The 15,150-nt window shown below is 33.9% G+C and overlaps 1 protein-coding gene across 2 annotated transcripts in view; it reads right to left on the bottom strand.

Annotated features, from left to right (window-relative positions):
* Eea1 (early endosome antigen 1) overlaps nucleotides 1-15,150 on the bottom strand; it is a 95,370-nt gene that overhangs the window by 30,703 nt on the left and 49,517 nt on the right. For both annotated transcript variants that reach the window (XM_090328382.1, XM_090328381.1), the window contains 4 exons: nucleotides 12,506-12,622; nucleotides 10,569-10,907; nucleotides 4,794-4,943; nucleotides 3,557-3,676 (listed from right to left, as the gene is read on the bottom strand). In XM_090328382.1, the coding sequence (XP_090184508.1) occupies nucleotides 3,557-3,676; nucleotides 4,794-4,943; nucleotides 10,569-10,907; nucleotides 12,506-12,622 (726 nt within the window). The remainder of the gene's footprint in view (nucleotides 1-3,556; nucleotides 3,677-4,793; nucleotides 4,944-10,568; nucleotides 10,908-12,505; nucleotides 12,623-15,150) is intronic.

Here is a 15,150-nt window from a genome sequence, read left to right on the forward strand (position 1 = left end):
TGAGGAAGTAAACAGACAGGAAGATGAGCAAGTACCAGGTTTTAAATTCAATCATCAGTATAAAAAAAAAAACCAACAAAACCCTCCATAAAATATTGCCATTTCAAATTTCTTGATTTCAACTTTCATTATATACTGAGAATCATTTCAATCCTCTAATATGAATGAAGTACTCATCCTCAACCATTCTCCTCGGTAACTATTCAAATCGTCAATATTTTCTCCAATTTCTCAATCTCTACTTACCTAGTATTCAGTTATTAAGCTCTCTAGCTCTTTCCTGAGGCATAAGAAAGTCAGAAATCATCTGGGTTGATTTTCTATTCTATCAATAGAGTTATATGTGGATGTATGTACATAAGTATGTCTCCATATTTACTCCCTATTCTCAACTTTCAGAGGGTAAGTTCAAATTTATTCCCCCACTGTAGGAGTCACAACATAGCTCCTTTTTATTATCATTGGAGTCTAATATCTTTAATAATTCTTTTTCTCCCAAAGTCTTTGTCCTGGACTAGAAATTTACACTCTTATTCTCAAAATTGCTACCTAGATAAAGTTCTCCATTTCTCCCCTGTCATCATGCGCATTTCATATTTAAAAGTGATTTAGGTAGAGAGTGTGGCCTAGTGGTAGAGTGCTTGCCTAGCATGCATGAAGCCCTGGGTTTAATTCCTTGGTACCACATACATAGAAAAGGCCAGAAGTGGTGCTGTAGCTCAAATGGTAGAGCTCTCGCCTTGAAAAAACTCAAGGATAGTGCCCAAGCCCTGAGTCCAAGCCCCAGGATTGGTTAAAACAATAACAAAAAAGTGATTTGTACTTATTTTCCTAACTCCTTCATCTTTCATTGTTCATCAATCAGACATCAGCTTTTCATTTCTATCACTTTATTGAAACTGTACTGTATAAGGTTACCAGTTTTTTAATCTAACCTTTCACTGATCATATTGGGCATCCCATCTTATACTCATACTGAGTTAAAACTTTCTATCACATATAAAGCTCGAGCAAAACCTAACACTAACACATACTAGTTTCTCTTTCCTTAAACTTGAGGTTTCTACCTGGCATATAATACTATTACCAGTTTGTACTTAGTATTATCCACCAGTGACTAAAATCATCACATCTAAAAAGTTTCCTGTGACTTCTCTTTTCAAGACTCTGTTTGGGTATGGTAACTTTCATCTGTGCTTCCATAAAAATTTTAACTACATGTTGAAATTTAAAACTATACTCAATTTTTAGGACTTTCATATCTCCATAATTGGAGATTCTACTTGGCCTCTTTTTTTAAAATCTTTTTCTTATTACTCCTCAGAAAATAAGAATTTAAATTTATTGGTAAGTGTGGAATAAGGAACTAAGCATGCTCAACTGAGCTCCTTTTCATCCCTTGTTTGAGAGACAAGTTTCATGTTAGAATTTAAAGGCTGTATTTCCATCTTTGAATAGAGTTAAATGAATAAAACTTAATTTAAGTATACAGTATTAAAAAGTCCACTTGCCTGATTTATGTCAAATTCTCCATGTTGGCTTTACTACTCAACTTATAGAAAAATCCCATAAACACCCATAAACAAACTTCTCAAACATAATCAGATAGTTCTCAGTTCTCTAATACACTTTCAATAATCCTATTTGTCTACTCAAATTCTTCTTATGAAGGTCTTGATGGTCAAATACAATGAAATTCTCTGGTTTTACCTTGCTTTATCTCTATCCTTGTGATACATTAGGCCAAAAGTCCTTCTTATCTTTTTTCTCTCAAGATTCTACATCAGTCTATTGGTAAATTAAGTTTATCTTTAAAATCTATTTGAAATGTGATCAATTTGCACTTCCTCAACTATTTCTGCTTGGATCTAAATCACAGAATTCCTTGCCTAAGTTATTGTGGTATCTCTTAGCTGACCTGTTTCTACTTCTGTACCCCTCCAGTCTACTCTCCAATACTAATTAAGTTCTATGATAGAAAGTACAAGTATTTCAGAGTAATCCTGTGAAATGGTAAATCACATCATATCCTATCTTTGCTCAGAACATGCCAATGGTTTCTCTCATCTTATTCAAAAATAAATAAATGTCAATTTCTTAAAATTATCTATGAATTACCTACCATGCTGTGATCCCCTGTGATCTCTTTATACCACTTCAGCCACTGACTTCCTATCATTGCTTAGACTTGCTCCTGCCCTAGGCCCTTTTATGTTCTTCTAATGATTACCTCTCTGATATCCATGACTCACACTCACCCTTTCTTCAGGAGTTTCATAGCTGCCATGTCAGTCACCCTCCTTTCTTTTCTTTCCTTTTATGTTCATCTCTACAGCATTATCATTTAACATACTATATATTTTACTTATTTACCTTGGTTATTGTTTGCCTCCCTCACTAAGCTTCATGAGAGCAGACATTTTTGTCTGTTTTGTTCGCTGCCATAGTCACAAAATCAGTTCCTTGGCTGAGAGTAGACATAAATACTTGTTGACTGACTGAATAAAAGAACAGACAAATGAATCCTATATTTTCATCTCTATTTGTCTGACTTCTGTGCCATACTCCAAATTCAAAATGCAAAATTACTTACTGCCCCCTCAGACTCCACAATTATTCCCAATACACACCATTAGATTTCCTTTTCCTACATGGCAGGCACTGTGGTCTTTTTATTCTCAGTGCTGATTATAGTGACTGACATACAGTACTCAATAATACTCGATTAATAAATAGAAGAACAAAAGAAAAATAACACTTTAAGCAAATCAAATTCACTTTAAGCAATTCAGAATACTTCCCTTACTAAAAAATAAACTTACTGCAAGAGAAACTGCAAAAATTTAGCCTAATTAATTATATTTTTATAATTTAAAATTACAGTGTTCAGGTTATGATTAATAGGTAAAAGGCATGATCAATAAATAAGTTCTTTTTTTTTTTTTTTTTTGCCAGTCCTGGGCTTGAGCTCAGGGCTTGAGCACTGTCCTTGGACTTTCTCAAGGCTAGAGCTCTACCACTTGAGCCTCAGCACCACTTCTGGCTTTTTGCTATGTATGCGGGGTACCGAGGAATCGAACCCGGGTCTTCATGCATGCTAGGCAAGCACTTTAACCACTAGGCCAAACTCCCGGCCCAATAAATAAGTTCTTTTGTGGAAAACACAAAATGTTTTTTATTTAACTTAAAAAACAAGCAATTTTATTGGAATACTTTAAATATTTAATGAGACATATTTCAATAAAAAACAAAATAATAATTTCAATAAAATATATTAGCTAGGTACATTTAACATAAATTTAGAAATTTAACATAAAACTTAATATAATGAAATTTGATACACGAAACATCTTATATAAATGTATAAACAAAAAATTTTTGTAATAAGAAATTTTAACTTTCACCATGAACAAAAATAATTTCTTGACTATCCAGACAGTGAAAAATAATCAAAATTCCTCACAATTAAGTGTTTTTCAATATCTAGTTCTATCACAATGAAAGAATGCGGTTAATTTTTGTTAACAGGTTAATTATTAAAACAGGTTATAATTACCTGAGCTTCTCGAAGTTTTGCTGTAGTGTTTTGCTGAAGGGCTTGTTGTTCTTGATGCTGTTGCTTTGTCTTCTCTAACTGATGTTGTAATTCTGTAGTATTTGTTACTTTTTCCTTCAACTTAAAAAAATGCAGACTGTCAGTTAACAACCTATGGCATAGTATGCACATTCATAAGCATCTGGGTAAATATTACCTGAATTCTCCAATCTGAACAGAAAATTTAATTCAAATAATACAGTAAAGCAATTTGAAAAGCAATATCTCATTATTTATAAATTTTAAATTTCATAATGAAGAATCTATTCTCTAAAACTCAATTCTATCCTAAAAAAGTAAAACTCCCGCAGGGTGCGGTAGCTCATGACTAGAATCCTAGCTACTCAGGAGGCTGAGATCTGAGGATCAAAGTGCAAAGTAAGCACAGGCACTAAAGTCCTTGAGACTCTTATCTCCAATTAACCACTAGAAAACAGGAAGTGGTGCAGTGGCTTAAGGAGTAGGGTAGTAGCCTTGAGCTCAAGAGCTCAGGGACAGCCCAGGCCCAGAGTTCAAGCCCCACAACAGATAAAAAAAAAAAAAAGTAAAGCTCCCTCCAAGCTATTTAGTTCATAATTATTTTTGTACACCAATATGATCAGGGAATTAATACTGTATACTTTGTAACACAAAACTAAGCAATAGTATTAGTATTTATTTTACTTTTTTCTACAATAGTTATGACTTACCAGAAATAAAACTAATCTATAATATCTAAAGTATTAGATCTAAATTAAAGGAAATCTATTGATAAAACTACAAATTTTAACCCTGAGTATTTGTTCAAATACAAAATATCATTTGAAGTAATGTTTACTCTAACCACTTAAGGATGCTATTGTAAAAAACTGCAAGTTTCATTAGGATAGAATCAGTCACATAATTAAAGATGTAGTTACTAGGCATGGTAGTGTATACTTATATATAATCCTAGACTTTACAGCCTGAGGCAGGAAGACAGTAAGTTTAAGACTAACTTGAGTTATGTATGTTACATAGCAAGACTTTGTCTCAAACAAGCAAAATTGTAGTTAGTAAGTAGGATGTTTTTATTGAGGAAAAATAAAATTTGTAATTTATAGTGAATAAAAGTCCAATAAAGTTCTTGATAAAGGCTGAACCATCCCCATATTTAAGATGCCTCAAGTTTACAAATGAACTTTCTAGTAGTATTGACACATGTAAAATGTTAGCTTACCTGCTCCTCTAAGCGAGAAAGTTTGAGTTGTAAATCAGCTACTTGTTGTTCTTTATCCATCAACTTTTCACTTGAAAGCTGTCTCTGCTCTTTCAGTCTACCATGGGCTTCCCCTAACTGGCGTTCAGTTTCCAAAAGTTTGTTATGTAACTTTAAAAAAGAAATAAAAATGTGTATATGTATGTATATGAGTGTAAACACTACTTTCCAAATCACATGTTATTTTCACCAGTATACTGTCTTATATTAAAGAAACCTAAGATACTCACAAGACAAAACATTGGAAATGAAATCTACAACTTGGGAGGGGTTGGAAGAGAGAAGTAGGGGTAAAACATGGGAAGAAGTAACAATGTTCAAGAAGTAATGTATTCACTACCTAACGAATATAAATGTAACTGTAACCCCTCCATACATCACTCTGATAATAAAGAAAAAAAAAGAAACGTAATATATACAGAATAATTTAAATTGCAACTGAATTTTAATCACATAATTATAACGAATAACGATTATGAGTAAGCTTATAGATGGCTGGGAGTTTGGCCTAGTGGTAGAATGCTTGCCTAGCATCCACAAAGACCCAGGTTCAATTCCTTGGTACCACATACATAGAAAAAATGGTGCATTGGTTCAAGTGGTAGAGCTCTAGCCTTGAAAAAGCCCAAGGGTGCTGAAGACAAACAAGGATAAAAGAAATGTGTTTTTTGTAAATGATTAGTGTTTAGTTAGATATAAGATGTGTTTTATTTTAGTAATACAAATTCCATTTTTTTTCAAACATTCTGATAGCTACAGAGAATTTCCTTGCATAACAAAGAATTTCAGTTTTATTTATTTATTTTTTTGGTCAGCCGTGGGGCTTGAACTCTGTGCCTGGGCATTGTCCCTTAGTAGTTCAGCTGAAGGGTACTGCTCTACCCCTGGAGCCACAGTTCCACTTCTGGTTTTCTAGTGGTTAATTGGAGATAAGTGTCTCAGGGAGTTTAGTGCCTGGGCTGGCTTTGAACCATCATCCTAAGATCTCAGCCTTCTGAGTAGCTAGGATTACAGGCTTGAGCTACCGTGCCTGGCTTCAGTTTTCTTATAGGACATTGTTTTTTCATTTCAAGTATGAATTTTGTGAAGAAATATGTGAGTATAAATGTGTGAAGTTTATAGAGTACAGAAAATACGACATAAGACTAACAATTTTTAATATTTTCAGATTTAACTTGAATAGTTATGGAAAAAGGCAATGATGTATAGTGTTTTGTTACTTTGCAAGTCTGTCCAGTCCTTTTCTCCATCCACTTTTCCTTTGTTACACTTCCATCATTTGTTCAATAATTATTAAATTAATACAAACTTTGTTCTTAAGAATAAGAGAGAAAAGGTTCACTAATTCTCCCAAGAATTCTCCCTAATTCTTCCAGGAAAAGACAAATATTATTTCTTGTGGTTTTAGAGAAAAAAATTGTGAAAATGATAGTTCCTAGCTTCATGGAAAATTTCTTCTTTAGATTTTTTTTGCCAGATTTGTATTATAAATATAGCTTTCTCATTTACTGCTCTATGATTCTGGATAAATCCTTAATTTTTAATATATAAATAAACCTCAAATTAAAGTAGATGGACTTTCGTCCATCTACTTTAAGTGACCAAAGTCACTTAAACAATTATGCCTATATCATTTGATAAATTGTTAAATCCAATTTGAAAATACTACACATTAGAATTATGAATAGAATGTTAAGTCATACTGTGAGATATATTTTTAATAAACTGAGTCTCAAATACTTACATGGGGTTATATTCATTATACTCCTAGCAATGTTCAAATTTCAGATAATCTAAATATTTCACAAATAACTAAGATTTAGAACAACCCTATGAGGAAAGTTCCATTATTATTCTCACATTATAGATGAATAAACTAAGGCAAAAAGTAAGTAATTTTCTCATGATCACATAACTTGCAGCCTACTGACTAGAACTCAGGTTATTGGAACTCAAGTCCATGCTTATCAACTACTATGCTATTTGAGATTACATGATAATTTCTAAGAATTAAGTAATGCTGCAATAACATGGTTCTGCTGGTAGCTTTCGTATGGACTTATTTGTGGTCTATTGGATAAATGCCCAGGAGTGTAATTGCTGGGTCATGGGGAAGTTCTATATTTAGAGCCTTTTGAGGACCTTTCATACTGCTTTCCGAAGTGGTTGAATAAGTCTACCATGCTTTCAAATGAGATATACCAACAGTGTAGAAATGTTTCCTTTTGGCCACACCCCAACAGCATCTGTTACTGTAAGTTTTCTCGATTCTAATTAGGTTGAGGTGGAATCTCAATGTTGTCTTGATTTGCATATCTTTCTTCTATGGCCAGAGATGTTGAACATTTCTTCATGTATATATTGGCCATTCTTACTTTCTCTTCTGAGAAGTTTCTAAGTCTTTATCCCATTTATTAATTGGGTTGTTGTTTCTCTGAGGATTTATTTTGGGAGATTTAATTTTTTTGAGTTCTAAGAATATTTTAGATATGAAACCCTTGTCTGATGCATAGTCAGTAAAAATTCTTCTCCAATTCTGTGGGTTTTCTAATTATCTTGGTAGCTATGTTCTTTGCATTGCAGAAACTCCTCAGTTTGATGCAATCCATTTATCAAGTCTTTCTTTGATTTGCTGTAATTCTGGATCCTTAATTAGGAAGTTTCAAGCAATGCCAAGGAGCCCTGGTGCTTCCCCTTCTTGCAATGCTTTGGTGGTATTTGGCCTTACAGTGAAATCTTTGATCCATTTAGAAACGATTCTGGTACAGGCTCACATGAGGATCTACCTAGTTTTAGTTTTCTGCATATGATTGGACAATTCTGCCAACACCATTATTGAAGAGGCTGTTCTTGTACCAATACCAATCTGTTTTTATTACTATGGACTTGGAACAAAACTTGAAGTTTGGTATTGATAGTCCTCGATCACTGTTCTTAACAGTATGTAATAGCGAAGATATGGAACCAACCCAGATGCTTCTCAGTTGATGACTGGATCAACAAGATGTGTTATTTATACACAATGGAATTCTATGCCATCATCAGAAAGAATGACACTGTACCATTTGTAAGGAAATGGAAAGGCTTGGAAAAAAATCACATTAAGCAAAGTAAGCCAGACCCAAAGGAATATAGGCTTAATGGTTTCCCTCATCTGTAATAATTAGTATACATCTAGAACTCTCCTAGTAGAGAATTATAATAGCTCAAACCCTAGATACATAAGACCATATAGGATGAGGCCAAATTAATGGAACTCCAGGACATAGAAACAAGAGCTTAATTATGAGTGACTGTTATTCTTAATGTATTATGTTTTTCTCTCTTCTCTTGTGTTGGCCTTTGGTTAATCTCATATTGTATTCCACTTTTTGTTACCTGGTATATTATATAGATGTTTACTTGTTTATTTGATATAGGAGGGAAAAAATAAGGGGAAGGGTTGGGGGGAGGGAAATGGGGACAAAAACATAAAAAGGGATATCAATGTGTGAGAATTAATGTACCATTTACCTGGCGAATATAACTGTAACCCTTCTATACATTAAAAAATTAATGAAAAATTCCTAACATTTTAAGTATATTCCCTACATGACTGAAAAAAAGAAAAAAAGTGGGAGGGGGTTGTATAAACACAATGGAATTCTATGCTTCCATAAGAAACAATGCAATTGCACCATTCATAAAGAAATGGAAAGACTTGGGGGAAAAAAATGTCAAGTGAAGTAAGACAGACCCAAAGAAATATTAGACTGCATGGTCTTCTTGATCTGATTTGTTGTAACTAAAATGTGCCTATAAATCTACAAGCAAACATACTCGATAAAAGACAATAAATACACTTAAACATGATACATTATACAAAACTATAGATATTCTCAAGTGAGACAAGAGGAGGATGTTCTTAGGAGAGAATCACAAAGGCTCAAAAGCTATATGCAAATGATCACAGAAAATTATGTTTATCGAAATGAAATGGAAACAAGAGGTTTTTGGTATTTTTCTTTTTCTCCTTTGTTATTGTTTTTGTTTTCTTCACTTTTTGTCTTATATATAAGTTCATCTGTTTGGGGGAAAGTGTAGGGGAGCACAAAAATAGTAGGACAAAAGGTTAAACAAATGCAGCACTGATATTCACTATGTTGAAAATGAACTATACAACTAATGAAGGATATGGGAGAGAAAAACTGGAAGAAAAGGAGGGAAGAGGTGACATTGTTCAAAAACAAATGTACTGACATATAACTATAAAATCCCCTGTACATCATCTTTATAATAACCTTTTTTTAAAAGAATTAAATAACTGGGGTTTGTATATCCTAACTACTCAGGAGGCTGAGTCTGAAGATTACACTTTAGAGCCATTTGGGCAGACAAATCTGAGAGACAATTTCCAATTAACTAGCAAGATGCTGAAACTGGAGATGTAGCTCAAATTTTAAGGAAAGGAGACTAGGGTTCTAACCACAGAACCAAAAAAATAAATCAAATTGACTACATGATGACATCTACTTTTTTAGTAATGTGTAATAAATCCTTATCCGTCTATGATTATTTTAGATGTGTTCATGAACAAAAACATAAAGCATATGAACCAAGTCTTGACAATTGTCAACTACGTAATTTTACCAGCATTTTAAAGGGTGCTAATAATACAATGTCAACTACGTAATTTTACCAGCATTTTAAAGGGTGCTAATAATACAATGAATAAATTGTCATTCCTACTCTCTTTGAAGATATTTAAAAAAGGAAAAGAAAAAGGTTTCTTATTGAAATCTTTGAGCTTGAGAGGTTTTCAGAGCATAAAATGAAATGAAATTTTCAAATTATAAAGTTCACAGTCTCCTGGGGTGTGGATTAATGCAATATGCAAATTTTAAAAACTAGTAACAGTGTAAAGTATCTTTAAAATACCTAATATTTATATTGTTAGTTTTATAATAATTACATTTTAAAACAAAAAAAGTGAAGATAAATATTCTTACATGCAAGATAGTCACTTTCTTAATAGGTACCTATCATATGCCAAATAACATTTTAAACAATTTATCTAAATTAAATCATACGTGCTTCAAAACAATGCGATAAGACTACCCTTTTTCTTAAAAGAACCAAATTTTTCAAAATGAGATCTGAGAAGTGGCACTGTGGCTCAAAGTAGTAGAGTACTAGCCTTGATCTGAAGAGCTCAGGGACAGCACCCAGGCCCAGAGTTCAAGTCCCACCACCGACCAAAAATAAATTAAAAATAAATAGAGATCTGACATTTGAGGATATAAAAATTATAAGTATTAAAGTATTAATAAAGTACACCAAGAGGAAACCATAGGGAGCATTGCAATAAATAAAACTAAGATCTTAAGGAAGTGTGTTTGCCAGGTACCACAGGCTCACACCTGTTATCTCAGGATGCTGAGATCTGAGGCTCCTGGTTCAAAGCCAGACCAGTCTCATGAACTAGGAAAGTTCAGAAGACTCTTATCTCCAATTAACCAGTGGAAAACCGGAAGTGGAGCTGTGGCTCAAAGAAGTAGAGTGCTAGTCTTGAGTAAAAGAGATCAGGGACAATGCCCAAGCTCAGAGGATAAAGCCCAACAACTGACCAAAAAAAAAAAAAAAAAGTTGAGTTTGATCAGCGTACATTATATGTATGCGTGAAAATGCCACAGTGAAGCTCCTCTGTACATCTAATATATACTATTAAAATGTTCTAAAAGTCCCAACATCTCTTACTTGGTTAATTTCACCTTGGAGTTGTAACCCATGCTGCTCCTTTTCTTCTCTTTGTTGTTGTAGTTGTTTAAATTCTGCTTTAAGATGCTGGTACTTGGTCTCTACTTCAGATAATTCTTCTTTGAGCTTCTGAGTAGACTCTCCTTTCTCACTTAGTTCTACCTGTATCCTCTGCAGTGAAGTTTCAGATGCAGATAACCTTGACTGAAGCTGTTGACAGTCTAAGTCCTTTTGATGAAGTGTGGCTTGTAAATTCTTTTTACTGACAAGCTCTTCATTATGCTTCTCCTCTAACTGGGAATAAGCCAGTTCCTTCTTCAGCAATTTTTCTGTTAAGTTCTAGAAAATCAATTTAAAAATATATTGGAGCCATACTATTTGCTAGTAAATGTCAACATTACAATGTAAAACAAACCATTCTAACCAATAATTATATTCTAACTTAGGATTTTACTATTGATCCATATGAGTAAACTTACAAAGTGCCAAAAAATGTGAAAAAAAACTGAAAACACTAAAATCTATTGGATTATTTAGGATATTCAATATATGGAAATAAATGCTTGCTCCTATGTGAGTTAAAATTTAGAAATATATGCTTACTTACATCAAGCCAATTCTGTTCTGGACTTTGTAATTTTAGTTGACTAGAGTCATAACATCACCATTATCCACTGTGCTAGAGTACCTACTCCCACTGAGTAAATTTTTCCTTATTTTAATAAAGACTAAAGCTAGTTCAAATTTTGGGGGTATATAAAAAATAACACTTACCTGCCTCATATTTTATTTTACCAGCTTCATCATGTGTGAAATATAACTAATATCCTTAATCAAAGATCTAGATCAGTTAAGTTAAATGTTAAGTATGGACTCTCAGTTCAACTAAAATTGAAGATTTCAAATTAACAAGTTAATACATAAAATGCAGATCCAAAATTTTAACTACTGGGAGAAAAAGTTAGGATAAGAAGACACTATAGCGGGACACAATAGCTCATGCCTGTAATCCTAGCTACTCAGGAGGCTGAGATCTGAGAACTGAGGTTCAAAGCCATCCCAGGCACTAATGTCTGTGAGACTTTTATCTCAATTAATTAAGTGGCATTGTGGCTCAAGGGGTAAGGCGGTAGCATTGAGCTGAAGAACTCAGGGACAGTACCCAGGCCAAAGTTCAAGTTCCACAACCAACAAAAAAAAAATAAAATTTAAAAATTAGGTTGAAATAATTAAAGCAAAGCCAATATATTCATCACATCTCTGAAGAGTTATTATTTTGTTTGGTTTTGTATTTTTTTGTTGTTGTCAGTTCTGGGGCTTGAACTCAGGGCCTGGGCACTGTCCTTGGACACTTTTTGCTCAAAGCTAGCACTCTGCTGCTTGAGCTACCGTGCCACTTCCAGTATTCTCCGTGTAAGTGGGTACCAAGGAATTGAACCTAAGGGCTTTGTGCATGCAAGGCAAGCACTTTACCACTAGGTTATGCTCCTGGCCCAAGAGTTTTTTTTTTGTTTTTTTTTTTTGCCAGTCCTGGGCTTGGGTTCAGGGCCTGAGCACTGTCCTTGGACTTTCTCAAGGCTTAACACTCTACCACTTGAGTCTCAGCACCACTTCCGGCTTTTTTTCTATGTACGTGGTAGCGAGGAATCGAACCTGGGTCTTCGTGCATGCTAGGCAAGCACTCTACCACTAGGCCAAACTCCCGGCCCCCCAAGAGTTTTTTTTAAATAGGTTTATATTTTCTCACCACCAAGAAAGTAAAGAAATAGGTAGAAAAGAATTAATATTAATAACCCCTACCCCTAAAATTATGCAAACTAATGTACATACATATAACAAATAAAGACATTTTCTTGACCTAGAATACATAAATATATAAATGAAAATTTAAGATCGATAAAAATGAATTGATCACTATGTAGCTTTAAAGTTCTCACCTGATTTTTTTGTGTTAATTCATTAATTGAACTTTTAAGTTTTTGTAGTTCGTGTACATACACAGCAACTTCCTGAGGGCCTTTGGCAAGTTCACTCTTTAGCTGGCTTATTGTAGCCTAAAAAATAAAATAAAATAATGAGAAAAAAATAAAAATTTTAAGAGTGCATATATATTTATTTTGATGTGACTAAACTGAAATAGTAAATACTTGAAACTTCTAAACTCTTTATTTACTTGAATAATCTCTCTTCTGCCTCATCCTTTAAGAGGTATTTAAAATTAATTTAAAAATTTATCCAACATGCACAACTTCATTTATTTTGTGATATATAAACTGAAACATATTTATCTATCCAAAGATCAGCTGTGAACCTTATTGGTTTTAAAATAGTAATACTTTAATCCTCTGAAATCATTTTCTCTGAATTTCCACAGCAAAAAGTTTTTCCTTCTGAGGTATATATATCCAAACATGTCAAACTTTAATCTTTGATCTTTCTGATTATAATCAAAAAGTAATTGTCCTACGAAGTGACTAAAATTAAATGTGATTTCACTAAGTCAAATCTCTCAATGAACAGGTATAAAAGTTACAGAAAAAAATAAACTTGCTTTAGTGTCTCCAGCAAGAGTGCAGAAATGGAGATGTGGTTTAAATGACAAAGTGCCAACTCTTAAAAAAAAAGTGCTTTAGGGCTGGGAGTTTGGCCTAGTGGTTAAAGTGCTTGCCTAGCATGCACAAAGACCCGGGTTCGATTCCTTGGTACCACATACATACAAAAAAAAAGCCGGAAGTGGTGCTGAGGCTCAAGTGGTAGAGCTCTAGCCTTGAGAAAGTCCAAGGACAGTGCTCAGGCCCTGAGCCAAAGCCCAGGACTGGCAAAAAAAAAAAAAGTGCTTTAGTGCACTTTTACATTTTTAAATCCATGAAAATTAATGTTCATTATTAAAATAACTGGTTCTTAAAAAAAAAAAAAAACGAGAAAATCAGATAAGCAAAGATCTTGGAAATGTGAACTTACTATTCTTGAAAGTCAAACAATTAAAAGACTGCTGTTTTTTGAGAATGGTTTCCTGGGTGGGCGCTGGTGGTTCACGCCTGTAATCCTAGCTAGTCAGGAGGCTGATATCTGAGGATCACAGTTCAAAGCCAGCCTCGGCATAAAAGTCCATGAGACTCTTATCTCCAGTTAACTACCAGAAAACCCAAAGTGGTGCTGTGTCTCAAGGAGTAGAATTCTACCCTTGAACTGAAGAGCTCAGGGCAGTGCTCAGGTGCAAAATTCAAGTCCTACAACCGACAAAAAAAGACTGGTTTCCTGCAAATTCCATGAACAAAGCAATATTTCTAATATTGCTTGCTGCCTTTGCTTTTTTGTTAGTTTTTCCCATTGCCTATATCTTTTTTACTGAATAACCTTTGTAATACTAATTTCTCTCAGAAATAATTTTAGTTTTGGTATATTAATAGTTACACATGCATATAGAACAAATGAGTGCTTTCATTTTAAAGAAGAAACAAGTAAACAACTAATTCACTGTGACAATAATGCCAATTAAAGAACTAGAAATTTAGGTGTCTTATTTATCTTTTCTACATTATATTTCAATATTTTTTAAAACCTAAATTTTTACAAAGATAAAGGTAAACCCTTAATTTTTTAAAATTTGGTCATGAAAAATCTCTCACAAGAAAGCAAGCCATTGGAAGAGTACATTCTAAAAGTTAGACGTTAGCTATGAAGAAGGGGAGAGAGAGGATCAATTGCAACTGCTTCAATCTTTTATAATAATGGTGAGTTGTGCTTATGTTGGGGAAATAATTTTTAAAAGACCAATTTCAAAGAAATAATATATGTTCCCTCTTCACATAAAACAATGACTGAACTGAAGGATCTCTGTTCTTGATACACTAAGTCTTCTTGCTGCTTAACTGACAAGCTCATCTACACTTTTGATTTCAGCATTTGTTATATCTTCCCAGGAATCTACACATTCAGTGCTTCACCATGATTCTCCCTCACTTTATCACTTAGATCCTCCTTAAGATGATCCTGACTATTCTACCTATACCTGCCTCACATATTTCACCACAGCACAATGTGCAATCTTCTTAACATCTTTGTTACCTTTCTGTCACATTATGGTTGGGATATGAAAGACACCCCTAAAAGATTCAAGAGCTAGAGGGACTGGCCTGAGGTGATGGACCCAAGCATTGGCAGGTAAATGGATTGTGAGGCCTTGAACCTAATCAATGGATTGGTCTACTGTTGGATTCTATTTGCTGGCCTTATTGGGAGGTGATGAAAACTTTCAGAGGTTGGGCCTAGTGGTAGGCAGGAGGTTACTGGGAGCAAATTTTTGATGGTTCTATTCTGTCCCCAGACCCCCTTCCATTCTGCTGCTTGCCTGTTTGAAGTAAACTGCCTCTGCCACACTGTCATGATATTCTGCCACACATCAAGGTCAAAGCAATTGATTCAGCCAACCCTGAAGTGAAACCTCTGAAACAGTAAGATAAACAAATCTTTCTTCCTTGCAAATTGTTTATTGCAGGTATTTTTCACAGCAATGAAAACTAACACACTAGCAGATGTCCCAATTAGTTTAAGTACATATTGTCTGATTGCAAGTGTCTCA

Source organism: Megascapheus bottae, chromosome 2, assembly GCF_031878675.1.
Source record: "Megascapheus bottae isolate mThoBot1 chromosome 2, mThoBot2.hap1, whole genome shotgun sequence".
NCBI lineage: Eukaryota > Metazoa > Chordata > Mammalia > Rodentia > Geomyidae > Megascapheus > Megascapheus bottae.